Source organism: Trypanosoma melophagium (assembly GCF_022059095.1).
Source record: "Trypanosoma melophagium isolate St. Kilda chromosome Unknown ctg35segment0, whole genome shotgun sequence".
NCBI lineage: Eukaryota > Euglenozoa > Kinetoplastea > Trypanosomatida > Trypanosomatidae > Trypanosoma > Trypanosoma melophagium.
The window spans coordinates 443,293-463,299 of NW_027125172.1; the positions used below are offsets into that span (position 1 = coordinate 443,293).

Genomic DNA, 20,007 nt, shown 5'->3' on the forward strand with positions numbered 1-20,007 from the left:
AGTAAGGAGTGTTATATTTTCTAAAAAAAAAAATCATGCGTTTTTTCATAAATAAGAGTCTATAAAATAGCACACGGGATTTTCTTTCAATCAATAAAACACCTTTTTGCACTAACCCAGTGTTCATCCAATTGTACATAAAGAGTAAGGTTTTATTGAAAGCATTCTCTTCCGTCCCCTCTTTCTTTTCAGGTGTCATCGACTACATTTCTTTCTCAACATATTATTGCACTTCTGTGCTTGGCACCTCGTACAAAGAAGACGACGAAACCAAAAGGTAACAAGGAATGAAAAAGAAAAAAAAGTGGGAAGGATAAAAGGTAGAGAAAAAAAGAAGGGAACGCTCGTGCGTCCATCCCCGTGATATAATATAATATAATCTAGGACAATATAAGTATAAACATAAATATAAATATAAATATAAATATAAATTAAATAAATAAATAAATAAATACATATATATATATATATATATATATATATATACATACATATATAGACATATATATGTTTATAACAAGCACAACCCTCGAGTACTTCTTCACTTCGCTGCCTTAATTTTTTTTTCCTATTGGAAAACATTATGACTCAGAGAACAACATTTTGGCATGGCTGAAGATAGTGATAAAGAACAATAACATTAATGTACTCTTTTACTCTTCTATCATCCCTTCAGAATTCTCAAAACGATTATTTGAAGGGGTCATATGACATGCTGACGCTCTGCTGTAGCACAGAAATGTCTAATTAAATTGTCAAGCATCGTAAAGAGTATTTCGATTCTCTTTTTTTTTCTTTGAGAAAAGTTCCATTTCTCGCCAACCCTAGTGGGGTAAAAAGGGGGCATGAGAAGAAAAGTATGAAGCAAAAAAGTGAGAACGTACAAATGAGGTATAAAATTCGAAAATTAAAAAATGACTTCATGTTGTACCATGGTAAGTTACAATGGGAGGTAATACGAGGCTGTGTAGCATAAAAAAACAAAAAAAAAAAAAAAAACAGACGGACAATATTTAAAAGAGAAGCATAAATCACATGCAAAATATAAGGGATTCAATTAGCAGCATTTTTTTTTTCTGCTGAAAATAGCATGAAATGATTATTGCCTTTTTCTTTCATTTTCTTTACTTTTCTTCTTACGTTTTTTTAATGTATTTCTTTTCTCTTTTATAAGTTGCTTTTGTTCCACCTTTGTTGATCTTGTTTTTGTTATTTGATTTCTATTCACCTTTTTCTTTTTTTTTTGACGGTGTGCATGAGGTGCACCTTATATATGGAAGACGGATGCACACAAGACGCCCAGAGAGGGGAAAAAAAAAGCATTAACTCCCCACTCAAACGTGGTGTTTATTCTCTGTCTTAACACAGAACTTTACATTGTTCTCCACTGACTGTTCCACCGAAACCATGCGAAGAAAAAAAAAAAGAACTTGAAAGAAAATGGTGAAACAGAAAAAAAAAAAAATGAAACATCACAAATTATTCGTTTAGTTCATCTTATATGCACGCAGATAATCTATTTGTCCATAATCACAAACACCACGGGTCATGCGTGTGTTAATACGTGTACTAAACTTTGTTCCCCTCTTTTTTTTTCTGTTCTCTTGTGACTCAATATGTTTTTTTTTTCTCTTTGACTCCTGAGGAATTAAAGATTAAAAGTAAAGACATGCGTTTTCGTCTTATCAGAAAGATCAATGCCATCCTTTTATTCATAATCTTACAACAACAACACTGAATATCGTTTTTTTTTCTATTTTTTTAACCGCTAGTTAGCCCTTAAAACAAAGAACGAAGATTCAGTCATTTGGCGATGACATCAGATCCACAAATAGTGCGCCTGCGTAAAAAAAGAGGAAAACATTGATTCAACCCATTTTTCGGTGAGCGGGAATTTAAAAAAAAGGGAGAGAGCGTGTGTGTATGTATGTGCTTGTGTGGGAAGGGTAGGGGTGTATATGTATGATGTATATAGAAGCAAAACAAGCATTTAAAAAAGAAAAAGAAGAAGTCACTCAAAAACATGTAATAAAGAGACATAAAGAAATAAGAGGAAATTCATGGCTATATTTTGCTTCAATTTCCCTCTTATTTTCTTGTCTTTGGTGTCCTCGCTGGTCTGCAAGTACTTATTATTCTCGCGCCTCTTTATTTCATGTTTTCCTGTTCCTTTCTTTTTTTTTCTTTACAACCTTCACTCAAATTGTAATGGTGAGATAATGAGGGGTTCCAGTTTAGGTCAATCGTTTTCTTACAAGAAAAAAAAGGAAATACACTTCTTTATTGATTAACCAGTGTCATTTCCTTTTTAACGTGATATGTAAGAAAATGAAAAAAAAGGAGGAAAATCTTTACAACCTTCTACTGAAGGTATACATAGATTTACATACGCATATACACATAAATACATAAAAAGTACATAAAAACAGAGTAATTCATATAATTTTTATTACACGAGAGCAGGGTTTGATGTTCCATTTTCCGGAACCACCATGTAAAATGTTGGCTGGGTTGTCATCTGCTGCATAGTTGAATTAAATTGGGGAACTAACATTACTTGAGGTGGATAAACACTAGGCACAGCAGATGCTGAGGAGTTGCTCATAATAGAAGAAATGACAGGTGGGTACATCGTTGGGTAAATCGCGGAGAGAGGGTATGCGGCCATCATCATAGAAGGATCTGTACACTGCGATAGCATCGTGTGAGACGGTGTTGATGTCGGTGAGGGTGGTTGGGGTGAAGATCCTGATACCTGCAAAGTACGGTTGCCTGGTGTAGAGGTATTACTTTTCGATCCTCTATGACCTGTATATGCAATGGAAGCATCGGGATGTGCTAGGCGGACCTGTATTTTGTTTCCATCTATTACATGCCCAACAAGACTTGATATGGCCAGTTCAGCAGAACGTGGATTTTTGTACAAAACAAAGCCGTATCCTTTTGACTCTCGCGTTCCTTTTTTTCGCATAATCCTTGCAGAGCTAATAGAACCATATGGCGCAAAAAGACTAAATAACTGTTCATCATCGAAACTAATAGGAAGACTGGCCACATATACATTACGTCCAAACTCTGATGGATCCACTGTTGCTTTACTCTCCATAATGTAGCGAAATCACTTTAAAAAAATGTATATATAAACTTTTCAAATTTCGCTTTTCTTTAAAGCGATTAATAATAATAATAATAATAATAATAATAATAATAATAATAATAATAATAATAATAATAATAATAATAATAATAAAACAATGCAAAACTGCTTCGTTGCTCACCTGACTTACTTGTCAATTCTAGTAAAGATATTAAAAAAAAAAGAATGAAAGAAAATCAAAAACAGGAATGTAGTAGTGAAACAGTCAAACCAAAGGAACCAAAAACGGAAAACAACAACAACAAATAATAATAATAATAATAATACTAATAATAATAGTGTATAAAGAAATTAACACATCCCACTTCAAGGCATTATTCTTTCACAGTTATATATATATATATATATATATTTCTCTCCTTCTGTTTTGCACCTTGGTGGTTTCAGCACTTCTGACTCTGTTCATCCTTTCTTCTTTTTTTATGAAATGGTGGCAACGCAAGTGCATTCTGTTGGGTGATGCCACTCGCCGCAGACGAAGCAGCGTGTTGTTGGGCCTCCCTTCATTGCGGCTGTTTTCCGCGGGCATGCCCGCTCAACGTGCTCCTCGCTGCTGCAGAAGAAGCAGGTCCGCCTTCCCTGTGCGGGGGCGGCTGGGGTATCCGGTGGGGCGAGGGGGGCGGTGGGGGGCGGGCGGGAGGCGATCCGCCGGCGGGGGTCCACGACAGTGACGGCGGCCGGCGGTCCGTCGCGGAGGAGGCGGAGGATCGCCCGCAGGACCACCGCGCCGGCCGCGGCTCCCCCTGCCGGGTCGTTGATCCGCACGCGGAGGGCCGAGTCGAGTTGGTCCTTCAGGTGCCGCAGCAGCAGCGCGTCCTCCCGCGGGCACGTGAAGGCGGCCGCCGAGTCCACCACCAACTCGCCGTGCGCCGGCAGGTACTCGAGGCCTCCACCACTGAAGAGAATGATGTGAAGGGGCGACACCACTGACACATCCCGCAAAAAGGTGGCAGACGTCTTGACCTTGTCCACATATACAAGAAGGGGGGAGGTGAAGTGCTTTTCCTTCCCAATAACACTAGATGGATGAATCAAAACATCAGATCCATCAAAGGTCGTGAGATTCACTATACCAGAACTCTTTTTGTGAGTGTTCGGTTTCACTTGAGCCACATTCGGGTAAAGACCAGCAACAATACATGAAAGAATGCACTTTATGCTACCAGAATTCTCATTAAAGCGTACCCCACCAGACTCATATACACAATCCTCAAGTGTTACAACAGGATCATAAAGAAAACGACCATGCGATGATCGTTGAGGTTTCTCCTCAATAAATCCAGCCTCAAATAAATACCTCTCATATTGTTGCTTAGTAGCTTGAATTTGCTTCAATGTCGCTAGAGAAAGGTAATACCTATTACAATTTTGCTTCGCAGCGGCAGAACCTTCTTTGTGTTGTGTCGCAAGCCAGTGGGCATATGCAAACCATGACACTAAATGATCTGACATATGTTCTCCAGCAAGTGCTCTTCGAATTCCCTCAACCTCAACCTGATATTCCATTGAAGATAAAAAAGGACTTCTTACAGCCAAACATGCTGCTATCGTCAAGACTGGGTCTACACAGTGCAAAATTGCTCCATGAATAATCATTTTTCCTATACGCACATCCAATGGTAGGTTCGCCAAGTGAAGTCCAAGAGATGTCAAGCGTTTGTCTAGCGTTAATGCACCAATAGTTGTTAAAGCCTTAACACTACTTCGCACTGCACGTTCCTCAGGTGGTGAAAGAGCTTTTTGAAGATATTCCACTTCGTCTCCCAAATTAAGTGAGTAAATTTGCAAGACAAGACTTTCAAGAGGAACACGATGCATTTCACATAGTTGATGATCCTCAAGTGCCTCAAATTGAGCAGTACTAAATAATCGAAAGCAAAATCCCTCTTTTACGCGACCAGCACGACCCTGACGTTGACGGCAATTCGCCTTTGAAACATTTACTGTTACTAACTGGGACAAACTCCTTCTAGCATCGTAACGATTTTCTTTGGCTTTACCACTATCAATAACGAATACTGCATCGTCAATAGTGATAGACGTCTCCATAATATTTGTTCCAATAACTACTTTTCGTTTTCCTTTTGGTGGACGCTTAAATACACCCTGCTGCTCTGAAGAACCCAAAGAACTATGAAGGTTATAGATCAAACAAGTTTTATTTAATTTAGGGTTTAACTTTAATTGATCCATACAACGCATCATTTCCGCCATTCCAGGAAGAAAAATTAAAATTGCACCATCCACTTTCATAACCTCATCAATATACAAAACTATATACTCAATAAGTTCATAGTTTATGATATCAAGGTTCATCCTAGATATTATTTCAGTAGTCTTAGGCGATGCATTTAATTGGTTAACAAGAATTCGATCTTGGGCATCCATCTCTAACACATCCTCAACTTCTTCAAGATTGATATTTATTGCATTTTTTCGTGTATTACGACGACGTTCCTCCTTTCTCACATCCCATTTTGCGTATGGAGATCCATCTTCAAGGGTATAACCTACCATAGGAATAATATCTTCTAAATGAAATACCTCTACAGGGTAAGTACGACCTCGAATTGAAATAACAGGAGCTCCTCCAAAATATCGTGCGAATAACTCAGAATCCATTGTTGCACTCATGAGAACAACTTTAAGATCTTTACGCCGCTTAATAAGGTCACGAATCAAAATAAGCAAGAAATCTGTGTCTACTCCACGTTCATGGATTTCATCTACAACTATATGGCTGACACTTCCTAAAAATTTTTCCACCTGAAGACGTCGCAAAACGATACCTGTGGTACAGTATGTAATTTGTGTACGTCGTGATACACAATTTTCCAGGCGAATTGTATAACCAACCACACCACCTACTGCTTCATCACGCTCTTCAGCAACTCGAAGAGCCACAGACACTGCAGCTAGTCTCCTTGGTTGAGTACACAATATATTTGCTGAACTTCCCCTACCTTCCTCACACATAAATTCATACAAAAATTGCGGTATTTGTGTAGTCTTACCACTTCCTGTTTCACCTCCAATGACAAGAATTTGATTATTTGAAATTGCTTTACGAAGTTCTTCACGAACTTTAAAGGCAGGTAATTGTTCCCGAGAGTTTTTCATTGTTCCTCTGTTTTTGAGAGTTTCCCACTCATTCATGAGTTGAACATCTAGTTCTTTGTTACTTCTTAAATATTCCAGTCTAACATGATCTTTTTCTTGTTCAGTACAATTTACTGTGTTAAACTCAACTTTCTCTGGCATAGAAGATGTTAAGAGAGATTCTCCATCAGAGGATGAAGAAGTTCCTTGAGCAGCGGTTAGAACACCTGCAAAGGCCTCTCTCTGTGCCTTCATAACAGATTTTTCTTCACTAACGTCTTGCTGTTCTGACACAGAATTTACCGCTATAGTAGGCTTGGATAAGTCATTAATAGATGATATAGTTCCGTGAATAGAAGAAAGCAAGACCACCAGACAACCTTCACCTATGAGTCCATTTATTGCTTCAATAGAAGCATCAAAGACAGATCGACGTGCAATTGCAGATAATTCTTTTGTGTCTAGAGAAAGAACAGACAAAAGTGGAAGTCCTCTCTCCTGTCGTCTACGAGGTTGAATAAAAATAAGAGGAGGATCAGCAGGATAGTGGTCTGGAATTCGAACACAAACTACCACATCTTTTCCACTCTCCATACGAAAGGAAAACAAAAGCTCACGATCGTTGAGGTCATTATCATCAAAATTCTTTAGGCCTAAAAAACTTTCTTCAAACAAACATCGTATCGTCTCAAGTTCTTCTTCAAGTATAAGGTCACCTTCCTCAGCTGTCACCTTCACCTCCACTTCATCACGGCTGTACCAAAGCATATAAGAAAATAGTTCAAAGCAGCTGTTAACTAAAAACGACTGATAGGAACCATCTTCGAGAAGCAACTCTGTTATGGAATTAAAGGATGGCATTTTAGACTCCTCTACTGATTCTGTCAAATACTGTGTGACGAGATCTGGTGGGAACCCGAGTCCTTCGTACAGCCTCTGTAAAATTTCTAAAGGTGTTAATGGTGAGTTACGTTGAAATGTTATGCCTGAGCCTGAGTTCGGATCAAAGTGCTTCTCGGGAACTGGAACTGCCCCTCCAGTCGCTGCGTGGTGAAGAACGTCAATTATCATTTCTTTTCCGGCACGAGAAAGCATGGAAGGTGGTATCAACTGCGACGGGGCCCCACGTCCACGTCCACGTCCACCCCGCCCCCTGCCGCGAACGGAATCCCTCGCCTTACGTTGCCGGTTTGGGCCCATACGTGTGAGAACTCTGGTCAAATGCACAAGTAAAGTTATAGCAACAGGCAAGAGAAAAAGGAAAAGAAAAAAAAAATAAAAGAGCAGAAAGCAAGGATATAATAAGTGTGTGAGGAAAGAATTTCAGACAAAAGGAGAAATGAAAATAACCACAATACTACTACTACTACTACTACTACTACTACTACTACTACTACTACTACTAATAATAATAATAATAATAATAATAATAATAATAATAATAATAATAATAATAATAAATAATTTTATTTCTTTCCTTTTCATTTTATCACACACAAATCACTTTTTGGTGCATTTCTTTTTTTTTCCTGATCCTATAAGGTTATCTTGTTATAGTTTGGTATCTACCTGCTTTTCCCCTACCCATATTTTCTCATTGTTTTTTGTTAGTAGTGTATTTTTTTTTTCCCCCTATGCCGTCTCCTCAGAGAGAACGTAAAATCAATAAAAAAGCTATCGGCTACACAAAGACATTGTTTTTACACTCTGTATTTGCAATTACCGTTGAACGTTGGTAATGTTGGCTGTTGTTTTTAAAGAAGTTGGATTTTGTAAGTTTGTAAATAATTTAAATATCATAAAAAGATAAAAATGAAACAAAAAGCAGAATCACATGAAAGCAAAGTGATATTTAATAGAAGCATTGCGTGATTCTTGCAGTCCCTTACTCATTGAGTCATGACAAAGGGCTGCGGATACACGAAAACAAGTGCTGAAGGTGCGACATCGCAAATCATCGCCTGCTGACAAAGAAGAGGATATACCTTTTTTGCGGATGCTTCTGCTCGGGCCAGTCGCACTTGTACACGGACATTAGCAATACTGTGACCCTGAAGAGCAATAACAGCATTGTACGCATCTTGATATCTTTCCATGAGAACAAAGGCGTAACCCTTACATAGTCCTGTGTTCTTGTCCCTCACAAGAGCCGTAGAGAGAATCTTTCCATAGGGTGAGAACAAAGCACGGAGCTCCTCATCAGTGTAATTTGCCGGAAGACTGGCAATGTACACATTGCGGTTATACGGAGACTCGAAGGACATTTTCTCTTGTGGTACTTGTTTGTCTTTTTTTCTTCCTTTTTTTGTTTTTCTTGTCTTGCTTCCCTTTTATCCATTAATATCAATCAAAGGTAAATATCAAAAAAGCAAAGGTTATAAATAATATTCTAGCCATTATATCCTTCTCTCTATGATAACATAAACATTCCCTTCCAATGAAAAAAGGATATATATAGATATATATATATATATATTGGGTTATAGGATGAGAAAGACATCAGCGATGTGTACGGCGCTTGCCTGTTTTTCGCAATGTAGCAACGTCTTCAATATCAATCATCCTCTCACGTTTTTCACTCTCTTTGACTTCTTTAAAGGCATTTGGGCACAATGTGTTCGCTGGGCACTCTAAGCAACGGGGAAAACGTGGAGAACATATAGTTTGACCTAACCCCACCAATAATCCATTTATCTCACCCCAATACTCTTGAGGAAGCCATGATTCAAGAATTTTACGTGTGTCTTCTGGAGTTTTCACTGTCGGTGGCACCCACTGAAATCGCTGCGCTATGCGATGAACATGAGTATCCACACCTATACCAAGTATCACACCATCAGCTTCTTGAAGGAAAAGAAATGCCATCTTGGGGCCAATACCTGGTAGAGCAATAAGGTCATCATACGACCGAGGCACTTCACCATGGTGCAGTTTAAGTATTTTGTCAGTTGCCTCTTTAATATGTTTTGCCTTCATGTTATGAAACCCCACTTTGGAGATGAATCCATCAAGTTTTTTTTCAGACATTTCTGATATTGCCTCCGGTGTACAGCCGTGTTGAATAAGCGAATGCATTGCTGCTGCAGTAACATGGTCCTTTGTCTGAGCGCTGAGCATCAAAGCCAGCAGAATATGATATCTTTTCGTTTCAATTGATGCGGAGTTATCGAAGAGTTTTGAGCACCCCACTGTGTCTACTGGAGCCACGAGTTCCTTTCGAATTCCCTTCACCTTCGCATACAACTTGACCCAGTTAGGTGGCGGTTTGAATCCACTTTTCTTCATTCCCACTCTCCTGGACACCTTAAACGTAAAAAGAAATAAATAAATAAATGATAATAATAAAGTATACAGATTTTTTTAAATAAAACCAGCGATTTATCAAAATATTTGTCTACTCAGTACATCACGATGCGGATGATGCTACTTACACGTTCACCCTTAATAATAATAATGATAATGATAATTAACACTCCAATATTTAGAAAGATAATAATTTAGTTTCCTTTTAGCTCTTCCATCTCGTTGATATATGTGTAGGAAGAAAACAGAAGAAAGAGATAGCGAAACCAAACTAATTGTGTCTTGTGCATTCTCATTGCACGAAGACTCGCAAGTAAGGATGCAGGAGGAATAAGGATAACAAACCGATGGTGACCTTCTTCCAAGGGGGAAAAAAATACATACTTAACAGCAGCTAACATTCCACTATATTTCCCCAACAAGTTTCTAGTATATAAACTTAGAAACACTATTCCAGGAGGCATATTTTCCTTTACTGAGGCAACACCATTATACACGGCTATGTGGTTTGGATGTGATGATACTCCCTTTTTATCAAAAGTAACAACTGTACGAACATTTTTTGCCTTCTCGAGATAGGAAACCACTTCTTGACGAATGAGATCAGCATCCCAATATTTATTCATTCCATCTTGTAACAGTGGATGATTGACAATTCTGACATTGTTTCTGTGAACTCCGAAGCATTGGGCACTAAGTTGAAGCTCTTTTTCGCGAGCAGCACCAAGACCTTCAAAGTTTCCATTTGAAAGACAAAGAAAATGCACCTTCACACCATTGCGTCTCAAATATTCAAGCATAGGGGAAAAGAACATAGCCTCGTCATCTGGGTGGGCAAAGACAAAGAGAACATCTCCAAGAACCCGTGGATGACTTGCGGCTGTTTTTCTCTGCCACTGTATGAAAACTGCTATGATCAACACAATAGCAGTAACCACAGGAAAACTAAACATTTTTTTTATTCTATTCTTCAATACCTCTAATATATTACAGGGAGAGAGGGAGATATCAAGAAAGAAATTTAAAAAGCAAAAATAAATAAATAATAAATAACTATAGAATATATTGAATAGAAAATCACCTCAAATATCATAATTCACATCACTGATTAACACAGATGGGGGAAACATTTTACTAATCTGTCTCTGTGAAGGCACAACGCTTATAGGAGAGGTAAGCAACAACAAAAAAAAAAAAAACGGTGGAGTAAAAAACATTGCATCTAACAATAAAAAAGGAAAAAGAAAGTACTCTAGAGACGGAGGTTTTCTTTAAGGTCATTCAGCTTGGTAAGCGAAATAAGTGTAACATTCTCTCTACGTCGTTCAAAAACTCTTCGTTGTTGCCGAGCTGCCTCTAATCGACTCTTCTTAGAGGCGTTTCTTGTGACCGCTTGATTGACAACTTCAGAAAAGGATACAGGCGAACAGAAAGGTTTCTCGACCTCGACCTGAATATCAGTATTTTCTGTTTCTGTTTCTGGTTCTGGTGATTGGCGATGTGCACGTCCTCTTCTTTTTACCTGGCGTTGAAGACGGGATATCTCCTCCTCGTAGGCTGTTTGTTGTTTTTCCCATTGAAGTCTCTCTTCTTCTGCTAATTTATTGTTGGCGACAAGCGTCGCCTCGTGTCCTTCGACTTTTTGCCTCAGGTGGTGCTTTATTTCCTCTAGACGTTTATCCCGAAGGTCAAGCTCCAACTGAAACTTGGCATCCTTCTCCGCCAGTAACTTCTCTTGTAGCATCAAAATAGAACTATTTTTAGATTGCTCTTCCTCTATAACTGCAGCAAGTCGACTTATTTCAATTCCCTGTAAGGCACACCTTTCTTCAGTTTCTCTTAGCTTTTGCAGCAATTCTTCTTTTTCCTTCTCGGCATTTATCACTTTTTGTCGCTCTTCATCCAATACTGTTAGTGTGACGCGAAGAGAAAACTGATGCTCGTCACTCAGTAATTCCATTTTTTCGGAAACCCTATGCAGAAGCAACGTCAGATCATTGTTGGTTGACCTTAGACTATCGCCCTCTTCCTTTAGTCGCTGGACTTCTTCCCTGAAAAACTTCATATTGCTTTTCCAATCACCCTCGTCCCGTTTGTTGTGCAATGCTGGGAGCATAGCGGTGGAGGCGCCACGGGCAGGTGTCCTTTTAGAACTCATTGCTTCTTAAAAAAAATAAAAATAAATAAAAGCAAAAGAGAAAAGTGACAAGCAATAAGTAAAAAGTGAGAAAAGGGTCTGCAACAAAAATAAAAAAAAAACATCAAGAGAGAAAAAAAAAAGAAAAACAAATATATATATATATATATATATAGTGGGAAATTTCTTTTGTACGACATATTAGTTATCTTAGGAGAAAAAGAACGAAGATGAAACAAGTTGAGACTCAATAAATAATTACAATCTTTGGTTGCTTCTGGTGTCTTCTATCCATGAAGTTAGCGTCCGTAGGTCCAAACCCGATAAACGGACAAAAGTCCAGAGAATAGACCTGCTATACTGACGAGGCCACGGACACTGTCCCATCGTCTCAGATTTGATGTGGCAACAAAAAGGTCAAGTAGCAACTTTAACTCGGTCACAAAAATCCAATGCAGCTCAAAATCCTTCCATAATAGTTCCTGATAGGAGCTCACCAAGACATCATTTGTTTCCCCTTCTTCTTCCTTTTCTTCTACAATCTGGGATTCATTTTTCTTTTCCTTCGTTTTATTTACAGGATTTGGTTTAGTCATTCGTCGTCGTAGCTTATCAACACGATCATATCTGGATAATAGAGAGAAGGAATCCTTAGATAACAAGAATTCCGTTTCTGTTGGCTGCCGTGACGCATCTAACATTCCCTGCAAGAGACGAAGTGTATTCAAGAACAAATCAATAAGCAAAACAGGAAGCGTGCAGCGGACAGCTAAACTAATAAGCTGATCGGACACTTGACTGTTAAAGAAACCCTTTTGCGCAAGGAAAGCAAAATCCTCGCACAAAGACTTAACACACATGAGTGCTCGGGCAATCATATCACAAATCATTTGACATTGGATAAAAAGGGCAATCCATTGTCCACCATTGACAGGAATGTACACTAATTCCGAGCACTTAATTAAAGTTAATCTCATCCTTACGAATTCTCCAACAAAACGTCCCACTCGAAAAAGCCTTCGAGTGTTCACAATTGTCATTAAATTTCTTTCAACGGCAGTAAACTCCGCACCAGGAACATAGTCAAGATTGTAATTTACCGAACTCATCCATAGTTTTACCCTAAGAAAGTATTGAACAACTTTAAACAATTTATCTCTACCCTGATGTGTTTGTAAAAGTTGTCGTAGGCGCGTTTTGGCCGTTATATCTTCAAACGGGTTACTTCCTAAAACACGGAGAGTCTCATTTTGCATATTTTTAGCAATACAAAATCAATCTTGCTAGGCAAACAAAAACAAAAACTAAGTAGAAGAAAACACTATGAGATAATACAAAGCCAATATATATATATGGAGATAGAGAGAGAGAGAGGGGGGAATAAACTAAGAAAAAAACAAAAAAAAAGAATTAACTGTGCCATGACCATTCACACCTTTAGGTAGTCCCATAAAAGATTAAGAAAAAACACACAAAGAAACAAATACAAGTGCACAAGTGAGAAAAAAAAGTGAAAAAAACAAAACAGAAAGACCAAGCTGAATTCGTTTTACCAGCGAGAACTACCTCCGCTTTTTCACAAGATCCAACTCACCCATTGTAAGTGTGTTCATAAGCCAATCAACGCTGAGATTTCTGCATATTCTCAACTGAGTTGGATTCCATTTTCTCGCACTTATTTTCTCCACAAGAACGTTGAGAGCATTATGGGCACTTCCCAACGTTTTATCATGTTCTTCATTACCTTCCATTTCTTTTCGTATTCTCTCCTCTCTTTTTATTCTAGCATCAGTTTTATCATCAATTTGTAACTTGTATACAAGTCTTCCACGAAAAGTTCGAGGTCCTACGACCTCATCAGCATCTTGTATAGAAGAAGAGTGTTCGCGATTTGAAGCCACTTCAAGAGCGCTCCAAAGAGGTATCTCAGGTTGAGAAACATGGGTATTAATTGATTTAACACATCCTCCTGAAATAGAAGCATTCTTCAAGGGAGCATGAGATTCGAAAATAGGTTCTTGCTCCTCCTTGCGAGCTTTTGTAAAGTCATCAACAAATTCTAGCCAATCAATATCCTCATCAGAACACGGAAGATAATTGCCCACACGGTACCTATTGATAATTGATATATGGGGAAGTTCATTATAGCGTTCTGTCCGTCTTTTCAATGTTTTCGGTAAAGATGGTAATCCTAAAAGTGATTCAACATTTACCAGATTGTTCCAGCTGGCCCGCACTAATCCATCATGCAACGAAGATGAGAGTAACTCCAGCTGCCGCTCAGCATATCCAAGAGCCTCACGCTCATCATGTCGCCAGAGATGATACTTTATAGCTTTATCAGATAATAATACAGCATCTTTTAAGGACTTTATAACACAAGAAACTCCACGCTCATACACCTTGGAAGCCATTTGAAAATCTTGTGTAATACACTGCTCCGCTGAAGCCCATTGCTGATAAATTCTCCAATCTCTCACACTATTGGCAGCTGCATTTTTTCCAACATCCCTAAACCGTTTTCTGTTTTGCAATGAATCCTTTGCAGCATTGGCGTATAATCGTTGCTCAAAAATTCCATCTTTTACAATTTGCTTTGAAACAGTATTCAATCCAAATTCAGGTTTAGATAATAACGCCTCTAAAGATCTAAGAGCAATAGAATGATTACCAATACAACTCAATCCTTTTTCAAGTATATCTCGTGCTTGTATTTCATCTTTTAAATGTACTGCAACAAAAGATGCGTAAGCATACCAACATACATCTTCTTGTGCAAATTGAGTACATAACTGTCGAAATGCCAATTCAATTCGTCGTAATTTAAGATCTTGCGATATAGAACACTCAACAGAGTAATCCATCATTGATCGCAGTAAATTATTCCATTGTGCACAAAGAGCATCTTTGCGGGAAGCTTTAATCATTCTAACATCCACAAAACGATCAGGCCATGTGGGTTCAGTTTTAAGTATTTCAGAAAATTGTACAACCTCGGAAAGGGGTATGAAATTTGGCGTTGTATGTCCTTTTTGATTAGCTACTTCTAACTCAAAGTTCCTGTAGTCTTTATATACTAAGTTTTGTTGATACAGAGGAATTCGTAAAGCCAGTTGAAACAGCTCCCTTTTTTTTTCTTCTTCTGATATCAAACGAATAACCCTTAACCATAACGGTGCACTAAAAGGATCAAGGCCAACACTATGAATTGCCTCCAATGCCACTTCATCAGTAATAACAATTCCCTTCTTTTCTGCATAATCAAAGTATGAAATCCATGTCTCTTGATACACTGCCTCTTCTATCATCTTCACTATACAACTTCCTTGTTCCTCGTCAGGAAGATCGTACACCCACCGTGCACTAAGTGCGGAAGAGGGATTGGATTTAATGTAGTCGCCAAGAAGAAGAGGAAGTTGACAATCATCTTCATCCCCATCGCCAATACATGTGCGCATAACTATACACCTTGGATGAATATAATGCGGAAATAAATAAATAAGAAAATAAAGGGAGAAAAAAAAATATACATATCGAGATTCTTAAAAAGTTAAAGCCATGTAGTATACAGAACTTTGAGTCGCTGGCATAAATTATGAGTCAGGGTTAATTATACAACATATTCTTTCACTTATTGAGGGTTATAGTAATCTTTACTACGGGAAAAATATCCGGATGGGCCACTGTACTTCCAATCCTCTTCCTGAATACGTCGGGCATAATTGCGAATAACACTCCAGTAATCATTCTCAGAACAAATCGTCGTTGACGCAACGCTTTCGTGTTTCTCGCATTGCCGAAAATCCATATCCTAAAGATCAAATTAATATTATTATAGACACTAACACTCTAATAATAATAATAATAATAATAATAATAATAATAATAATAACACTGAAAAGGAAAAAAAAAACATAACAAGAAAGACAAGAGGATTATTATCATTCACAGTTATTCTTTTTGGACCTAGCAACACAAGAACAAAAAAAAAAGTCTCCTTCCTCCAAACCGCAAGAGAGCTACAACTACTATTCTTCCTATTCAATAATAAACTAAAATAAAATATCCTACTCCGTAAAATAAAATAAATAACATACCCATCGTATACCAATTTCCTAATAAGTGTACTCTTTACCAGTGTAACCAGCCCAGCACTCCCACTCCTTCAAACCACAATCGCGATTCAAACCATTGTTACCCCAACCAAACGCAAATGCTCCACCAGGATACCGACGATGACGAATACGAGCAAACGGATTATCGGGTCCCTTATACGTAACGTAATGGTGCGAGTGTTGAAGTTTTTGATACATGATCCAAATAACTGCGAGAAGTCCAAGACCAGCAATACGCGCCGATGATCGAAGTCCGGGCATATATGTGGGATTAAAAAGCGGATCATCCGGCATTGGAAGCCGCCCAGTTCTGCAGGACGCCATTATAACCTGTAATACCTATTATTACGAGATAAACCGATAATATAAAATCAAAAAAAAGTCAAAAAGAAGGATCATCATTAGAACCAAATTTAACCATCATATATATATATATATATATATCAAGAAACACAAAGTAACGTACTTTCCTGTCGAAAATGATACCTAGTACGAAAGAAAAGAAAAGACCTTATAATTTGATCTTATTAAAACGTCTTTTTCATGTTTATTTGTCCCTCATTGATATCATCAACCACAGGATCCATATTATCCCATACCTCATCGCCAAGTGCGGCGGTTTTACTCGGTTGTTTAGAATTTGTTATGCCACTAAAAGCTGCCGTGTTATCGGCAAGTGGCAACTGTTTATCAAAAAGAATACTAGTGGCCTTTTGTTTCGTATACATCGATAACAAAAGTTTCCCACTTGGAACATGGTAGAGCCTTGCTTTTCGATCTAAACCAGCGACACCAAGGATCTGGTGACCTGCTGGATGCTTCGCCATGCTGCGCACACTTCCCACACCGCCACGTAACTTGGCTCTTGAAGTAAAACCACGTCTTGTGTCGTACAAATGAATATCTCCACTTGCCTCACCAATCAAAAACTTATTACAATTCCACTGCATTAGGGTAGTTGGTCGGCGCTCAATTTCACGACCAATTTGAAACTCTTGTACTGGTCTTTCGCTACTTCGACGGTCGTAGAAACGAACTTGGTGATACGCTGTAGTGGTACAGAATACAAAGGGATTAATAATGCATGCTCCAGTTAAATAAACAGGATAGGGAACATCCAAAACATGATCCCTCACATTTTTCACTCGAAAAACGGGACTTGGGATATCCTCAGCAGCAAGGTCGTATACACGAAGATCGTTTTCTTTCCCACCCATTGCCACCATACCGAACTTCCGATGAAGATGAAATGCCTCAACAGGGCCATTGCATTCAAAGGTATTTTCGTGATTTAACTCCGAGTCGGCGATCAAAAGTTTTCCATCAATAGAAGCTATAACAAATTTCTCTCGCAAAAAAGAAAGGCTGTTGGGCAAAGCTGCGGAAACTCCTAAATTTTTCGTTGTGCATAAATTATGTTCGCCAATATCTAGAATAGATAAAACTCCGTCCTTCATAGAAATAGCAACCTTGGTTGTTGCACTATCCACCCAACACAAACCAGCTATTCCTCTCTGCCTGTTTTGCTCTCCATAGGAGAATTTCAGCGTGGCACCTGTGCTCTTTGAGATATCCCAAACCTTTACCAGACCGGTGTCGTCACCAGTTATACAAGACATGTTTACGGAAGAAAGCTACCATCAAAAAGAAGAAAAAAAAGGTTTCGGACATTTATAAGTAATATAAATGAGAGATAATAATTTTATAATAAATAATAATAATAATAATAATAATAATAATAATAATAATAATAATAATAATAAATAACATATATATATATATATATATATCCAATTTGCTTCAAAATCATGAATTTTTTACAATGGGGAAAAATTAAAATACCTAACGCAACAAATCAAAACATTTCTCAATATCCTTTTCCGTAAGATCGACTAGTACAGTTGCTTCCAAGTGTAGCTTTTGACGTTTCAAAGCATCTATGAGTTTATTTTGTTTACGCAAGCAGTTTACCAAATCATTTTTTTCAGCAGAGAGTTTATCAATAATAGATTGAAGTTCAAAAACAGTATCATCTGGAGACATATTTGCCTTGCTATTCATTTCTTCTAACTTGGCCTTCAACAAGTTTACTTCTCGAAGGGCAGACTCGAGCCTGCGTTCTGTAACCTCACTGTTACTGGAATGAAGTTGTCTTTGAAGCAAAATAATTTCTTTTTTTTGTCTTGCAACCGTGGACTCTGCGAGAGATAACTTCTGTTCCGTAGTTTTCCTATTGTGGACCTCAGCATTCATTCGCTGTTGTAATGTACATAATTGCTTTCGCAGCATTTCCAATTCTTCCCGATACTTTCTTCTTTCAGATGAAAATTCCTGTACATCATGGTTAACCCCAGATGGTAATTTTTTTTTTCTGGAGTCAACTTTTGAAGAGACATCACTGTCAGGCAAGATGGATAATCCTCGTCTATCACTACAAGAGTAACTCAAAGAGTTGCCATCAAAATTCTGCAGCTGTGAGATTGAATCTTCAGCATACTGACTCCCACTCCCCAATTGCAGTCCAGTTCCTTCATCTATTACCTTCTCAGGGTCCTCCTCATCGAAAGGATTCATATTGTGTCTATTATTGTTGTTATTATCTTTATTAAGGCAATAAAAAATAAAAACAAAAAAAAAAGCGGACAACCGATAGTAGAAATACGAAAAAGCATCACCAAAGAAAAACAAAAAATTGCGCGTAGAAATAAATAATGCCACCCCGCAAGCAGCCAAAAAAAAAAAAACCATTTTTTTTAGTTTTGCCGGGCGGGCGGCGCCCGCCCAAAACAACTAAAGGAAAAAAAAGCGAGAAAAAAAATCCCGGGGCCTCGGGGCCCTTGGTCGGCGAAAACCCTGCTGGGGCCCGGAGCGCCCGGAGAGTCGAAAAGGAGAGGGCCAGCGGTAATCACAGGGGGGGCGGTCGGGCGGGGCGGGCCCTTGCGGAGGGTCCGGGGGAATTTTCTTTCTTTTTGTTTCTCGAGCGGTTCATTCGTTTGGGGTCCCGCTCGAAAAAAATTCAATGGCCTTTTTCTGAGCTCCTGGAATTTTTTTTTGCAGAACTTTTTTTTTCATGAGTAGGTGCTTTTTTGTATTCTCCCCATTTGTTTGGGCTTTCTTTCCCTTACGCAATGCAGAATGGGGTAACTAAGGGAAAACAAAGATATGAAGAGATCAGCTTATCTATGTGTCAATGTATAAATGTCTTTGATTCTCTGCTTAATCTCATATTTCTTTATGCTTACCTTTCATTCTTTCCCACCTCCTCTTTTCCCTTCTTTGCACTGCGTACACCTTAGAATAGCAACACACAAGTACTCTTACACCATTAAGAAATGGAGAAGTAATTCATGCGTCACCTGCCGTGTATTGCACTGCTCCTGTTATACTGCACCTGCGGGTGCTTTCCTGCTGTTGTACGGCAATTACCACAGAAAGGACAAAGTGCTTTACAGACGTACACCGTCTCTGCTGATGGTAAGGTTGACCCTAAGAGTGGCGACGAGTGGAAACCCATTCGTATTGGTGTGTATACAAAATATGTGGAGGTTGCGGTGAAGTACTGCAAAAAAAAAAAAGAATCAGGTGATGATATTGAGGAAGAGCTTAAAAAAGAACTTGATGGTGAATTTGGAGAGGAGGATGGACAAGATACAACTCTGGATATTGATGATTTGATTGAGGAAGAGCTTGCTGAGTTTGGAATGCTCTGCAAGGTCGATAGGGATAATGAGATGACAGCAGAAAGGAAAAATATTCTTTTCAGGGATATCTTGCTTAATGCCATTAAACTGCACACAGATCGTCTTAAGGTGAAACGAGTGGAGGAGAGTCAAAGGATTTCAAGCGATAGTAACATTCTTGAAGGTGATTGCGAGTGCTTTACTAAACCCTTAAAGCGTAAAATCCCGGGTATTGCTGATGTCGATTTTATGATTTTCGCGAGTCTCTCAGAAGTGTACAAAAAGGCTGAGATTTGCACTCAGAATATAGAAAATAGACCGAAGTCTGCCCCATCAAGTTCTTCCCAAAGGAGATCATCGCAACAAGAATGTATATTCGCTTGACTGCGCATGAAATTGCGCATGCACTTGGATTTGAACATAAGCTTATGAAAGCACTAGGGATGATAGTTACCCGCTACAAAAGTGAACTGCCATCTACACCAAAACCACTGTATGGAGATTAGTTCTATATGG

General features: G+C 38.5%; 11 protein-coding genes across 11 annotated transcripts; all 11 read right to left on the minus strand.

The window, feature by feature from the left end:
- Positions 1–2,449: 2,449 nt before the first annotated feature.
- Positions 2,450–3,106, minus strand: LSM04_000585 (RNA recognition motif domain; the record flags this gene model as incomplete). Its single annotated transcript, XM_067338780.1, has 1 exon — positions 2,450–3,106. The coding sequence occupies one exon, from the start codon at positions 3,104–3,106 to the stop codon at positions 2,450–2,452; it is 657 nt and encodes a 218-aa protein (XP_067188607.1).
- Positions 3,107–3,577: 471 nt separating this feature from the next.
- Positions 3,578–7,456, minus strand: LSM04_007267 (Helicase-associated domain; the record flags this gene model as incomplete). The annotated part of the gene is made up of 1 exon (XM_067338781.1): positions 3,578–7,456. The coding sequence occupies one exon, from the start codon at positions 7,454–7,456 to the stop codon at positions 3,578–3,580; it is 3,879 nt and encodes a 1,292-aa protein (XP_067188744.1).
- A 689-nt stretch (positions 7,457–8,145) lies between these two features.
- Positions 8,146–8,520, minus strand: LSM04_003996 (RNA recognition motif domain; the record flags this gene model as incomplete). The annotated part of the gene is made up of 1 exon (XM_067338782.1): positions 8,146–8,520. The coding sequence occupies one exon, from the start codon at positions 8,518–8,520 to the stop codon at positions 8,146–8,148; it is 375 nt and encodes a 124-aa protein (XP_067188668.1).
- A 235-nt stretch (positions 8,521–8,755) lies between these two features.
- Positions 8,756–9,541, minus strand: LSM04_000546 (Helix-hairpin-helix motif; the record flags this gene model as incomplete). Its single annotated transcript, XM_067338783.1, has 1 exon — positions 8,756–9,541. One exon carries the CDS (start codon positions 9,539–9,541, stop codon positions 8,756–8,758), a length of 786 nt encoding a protein of 261 aa, XP_067188604.1.
- A 212-nt stretch (positions 9,542–9,753) lies between these two features.
- LSM04_000937 (N-acetylglucosaminyl phosphatidylinositol deacetylase-related) lies at positions 9,754–10,512 on the minus strand (the record flags this gene model as incomplete). Its single annotated transcript, XM_067338784.1, has 1 exon — positions 9,754–10,512. One exon carries the CDS (start codon positions 10,510–10,512, stop codon positions 9,754–9,756), a length of 759 nt encoding a protein of 252 aa, XP_067188616.1.
- Positions 10,513–10,811: 299 nt separating this feature from the next.
- On the minus strand, positions 10,812–11,717 carry LSM04_003021 (uncharacterized protein; the record flags this gene model as incomplete). Its single annotated transcript, XM_067338785.1, has 1 exon — positions 10,812–11,717. The coding sequence occupies one exon, from the start codon at positions 11,715–11,717 to the stop codon at positions 10,812–10,814; it is 906 nt and encodes a 301-aa protein (XP_067188652.1).
- A 278-nt stretch (positions 11,718–11,995) lies between these two features.
- Positions 11,996–12,952, minus strand: LSM04_005279 (Peroxisomal biogenesis factor 11; the record flags this gene model as incomplete). Its single annotated transcript, XM_067338786.1, has 1 exon — positions 11,996–12,952. One exon carries the CDS (start codon positions 12,950–12,952, stop codon positions 11,996–11,998), a length of 957 nt encoding a protein of 318 aa, XP_067188700.1.
- Positions 12,953–13,258: 306 nt separating this feature from the next.
- Positions 13,259–15,154, minus strand: LSM04_008793 (Suppressor of forked; the record flags this gene model as incomplete). The annotated part of the gene is made up of 1 exon (XM_067338787.1): positions 13,259–15,154. One exon carries the CDS (start codon positions 15,152–15,154, stop codon positions 13,259–13,261), a length of 1,896 nt encoding a protein of 631 aa, XP_067188781.1.
- A 657-nt stretch (positions 15,155–15,811) lies between these two features.
- Positions 15,812–16,135, minus strand: LSM04_003189 (uncharacterized protein; the record flags this gene model as incomplete). Its single annotated transcript, XM_067338789.1, has 1 exon — positions 15,812–16,135. One exon carries the CDS (start codon positions 16,133–16,135, stop codon positions 15,812–15,814), a length of 324 nt encoding a protein of 107 aa, XP_067188654.1.
- A 203-nt stretch (positions 16,136–16,338) lies between these two features.
- LSM04_006570 (uncharacterized protein) lies at positions 16,339–17,430 on the minus strand (the record flags this gene model as incomplete). Its single annotated transcript, XM_067338790.1, has 1 exon — positions 16,339–17,430. The coding sequence occupies one exon, from the start codon at positions 17,428–17,430 to the stop codon at positions 16,339–16,341; it is 1,092 nt and encodes a 363-aa protein (XP_067188729.1).
- A 223-nt stretch (positions 17,431–17,653) lies between these two features.
- LSM04_004689 (uncharacterized protein) lies at positions 17,654–18,385 on the minus strand (the record flags this gene model as incomplete). Its single annotated transcript, XM_067338791.1, has 1 exon — positions 17,654–18,385. One exon carries the CDS (start codon positions 18,383–18,385, stop codon positions 17,654–17,656), a length of 732 nt encoding a protein of 243 aa, XP_067188687.1.
- Positions 18,386–20,007: the final 1,622 nt, after the last annotated feature.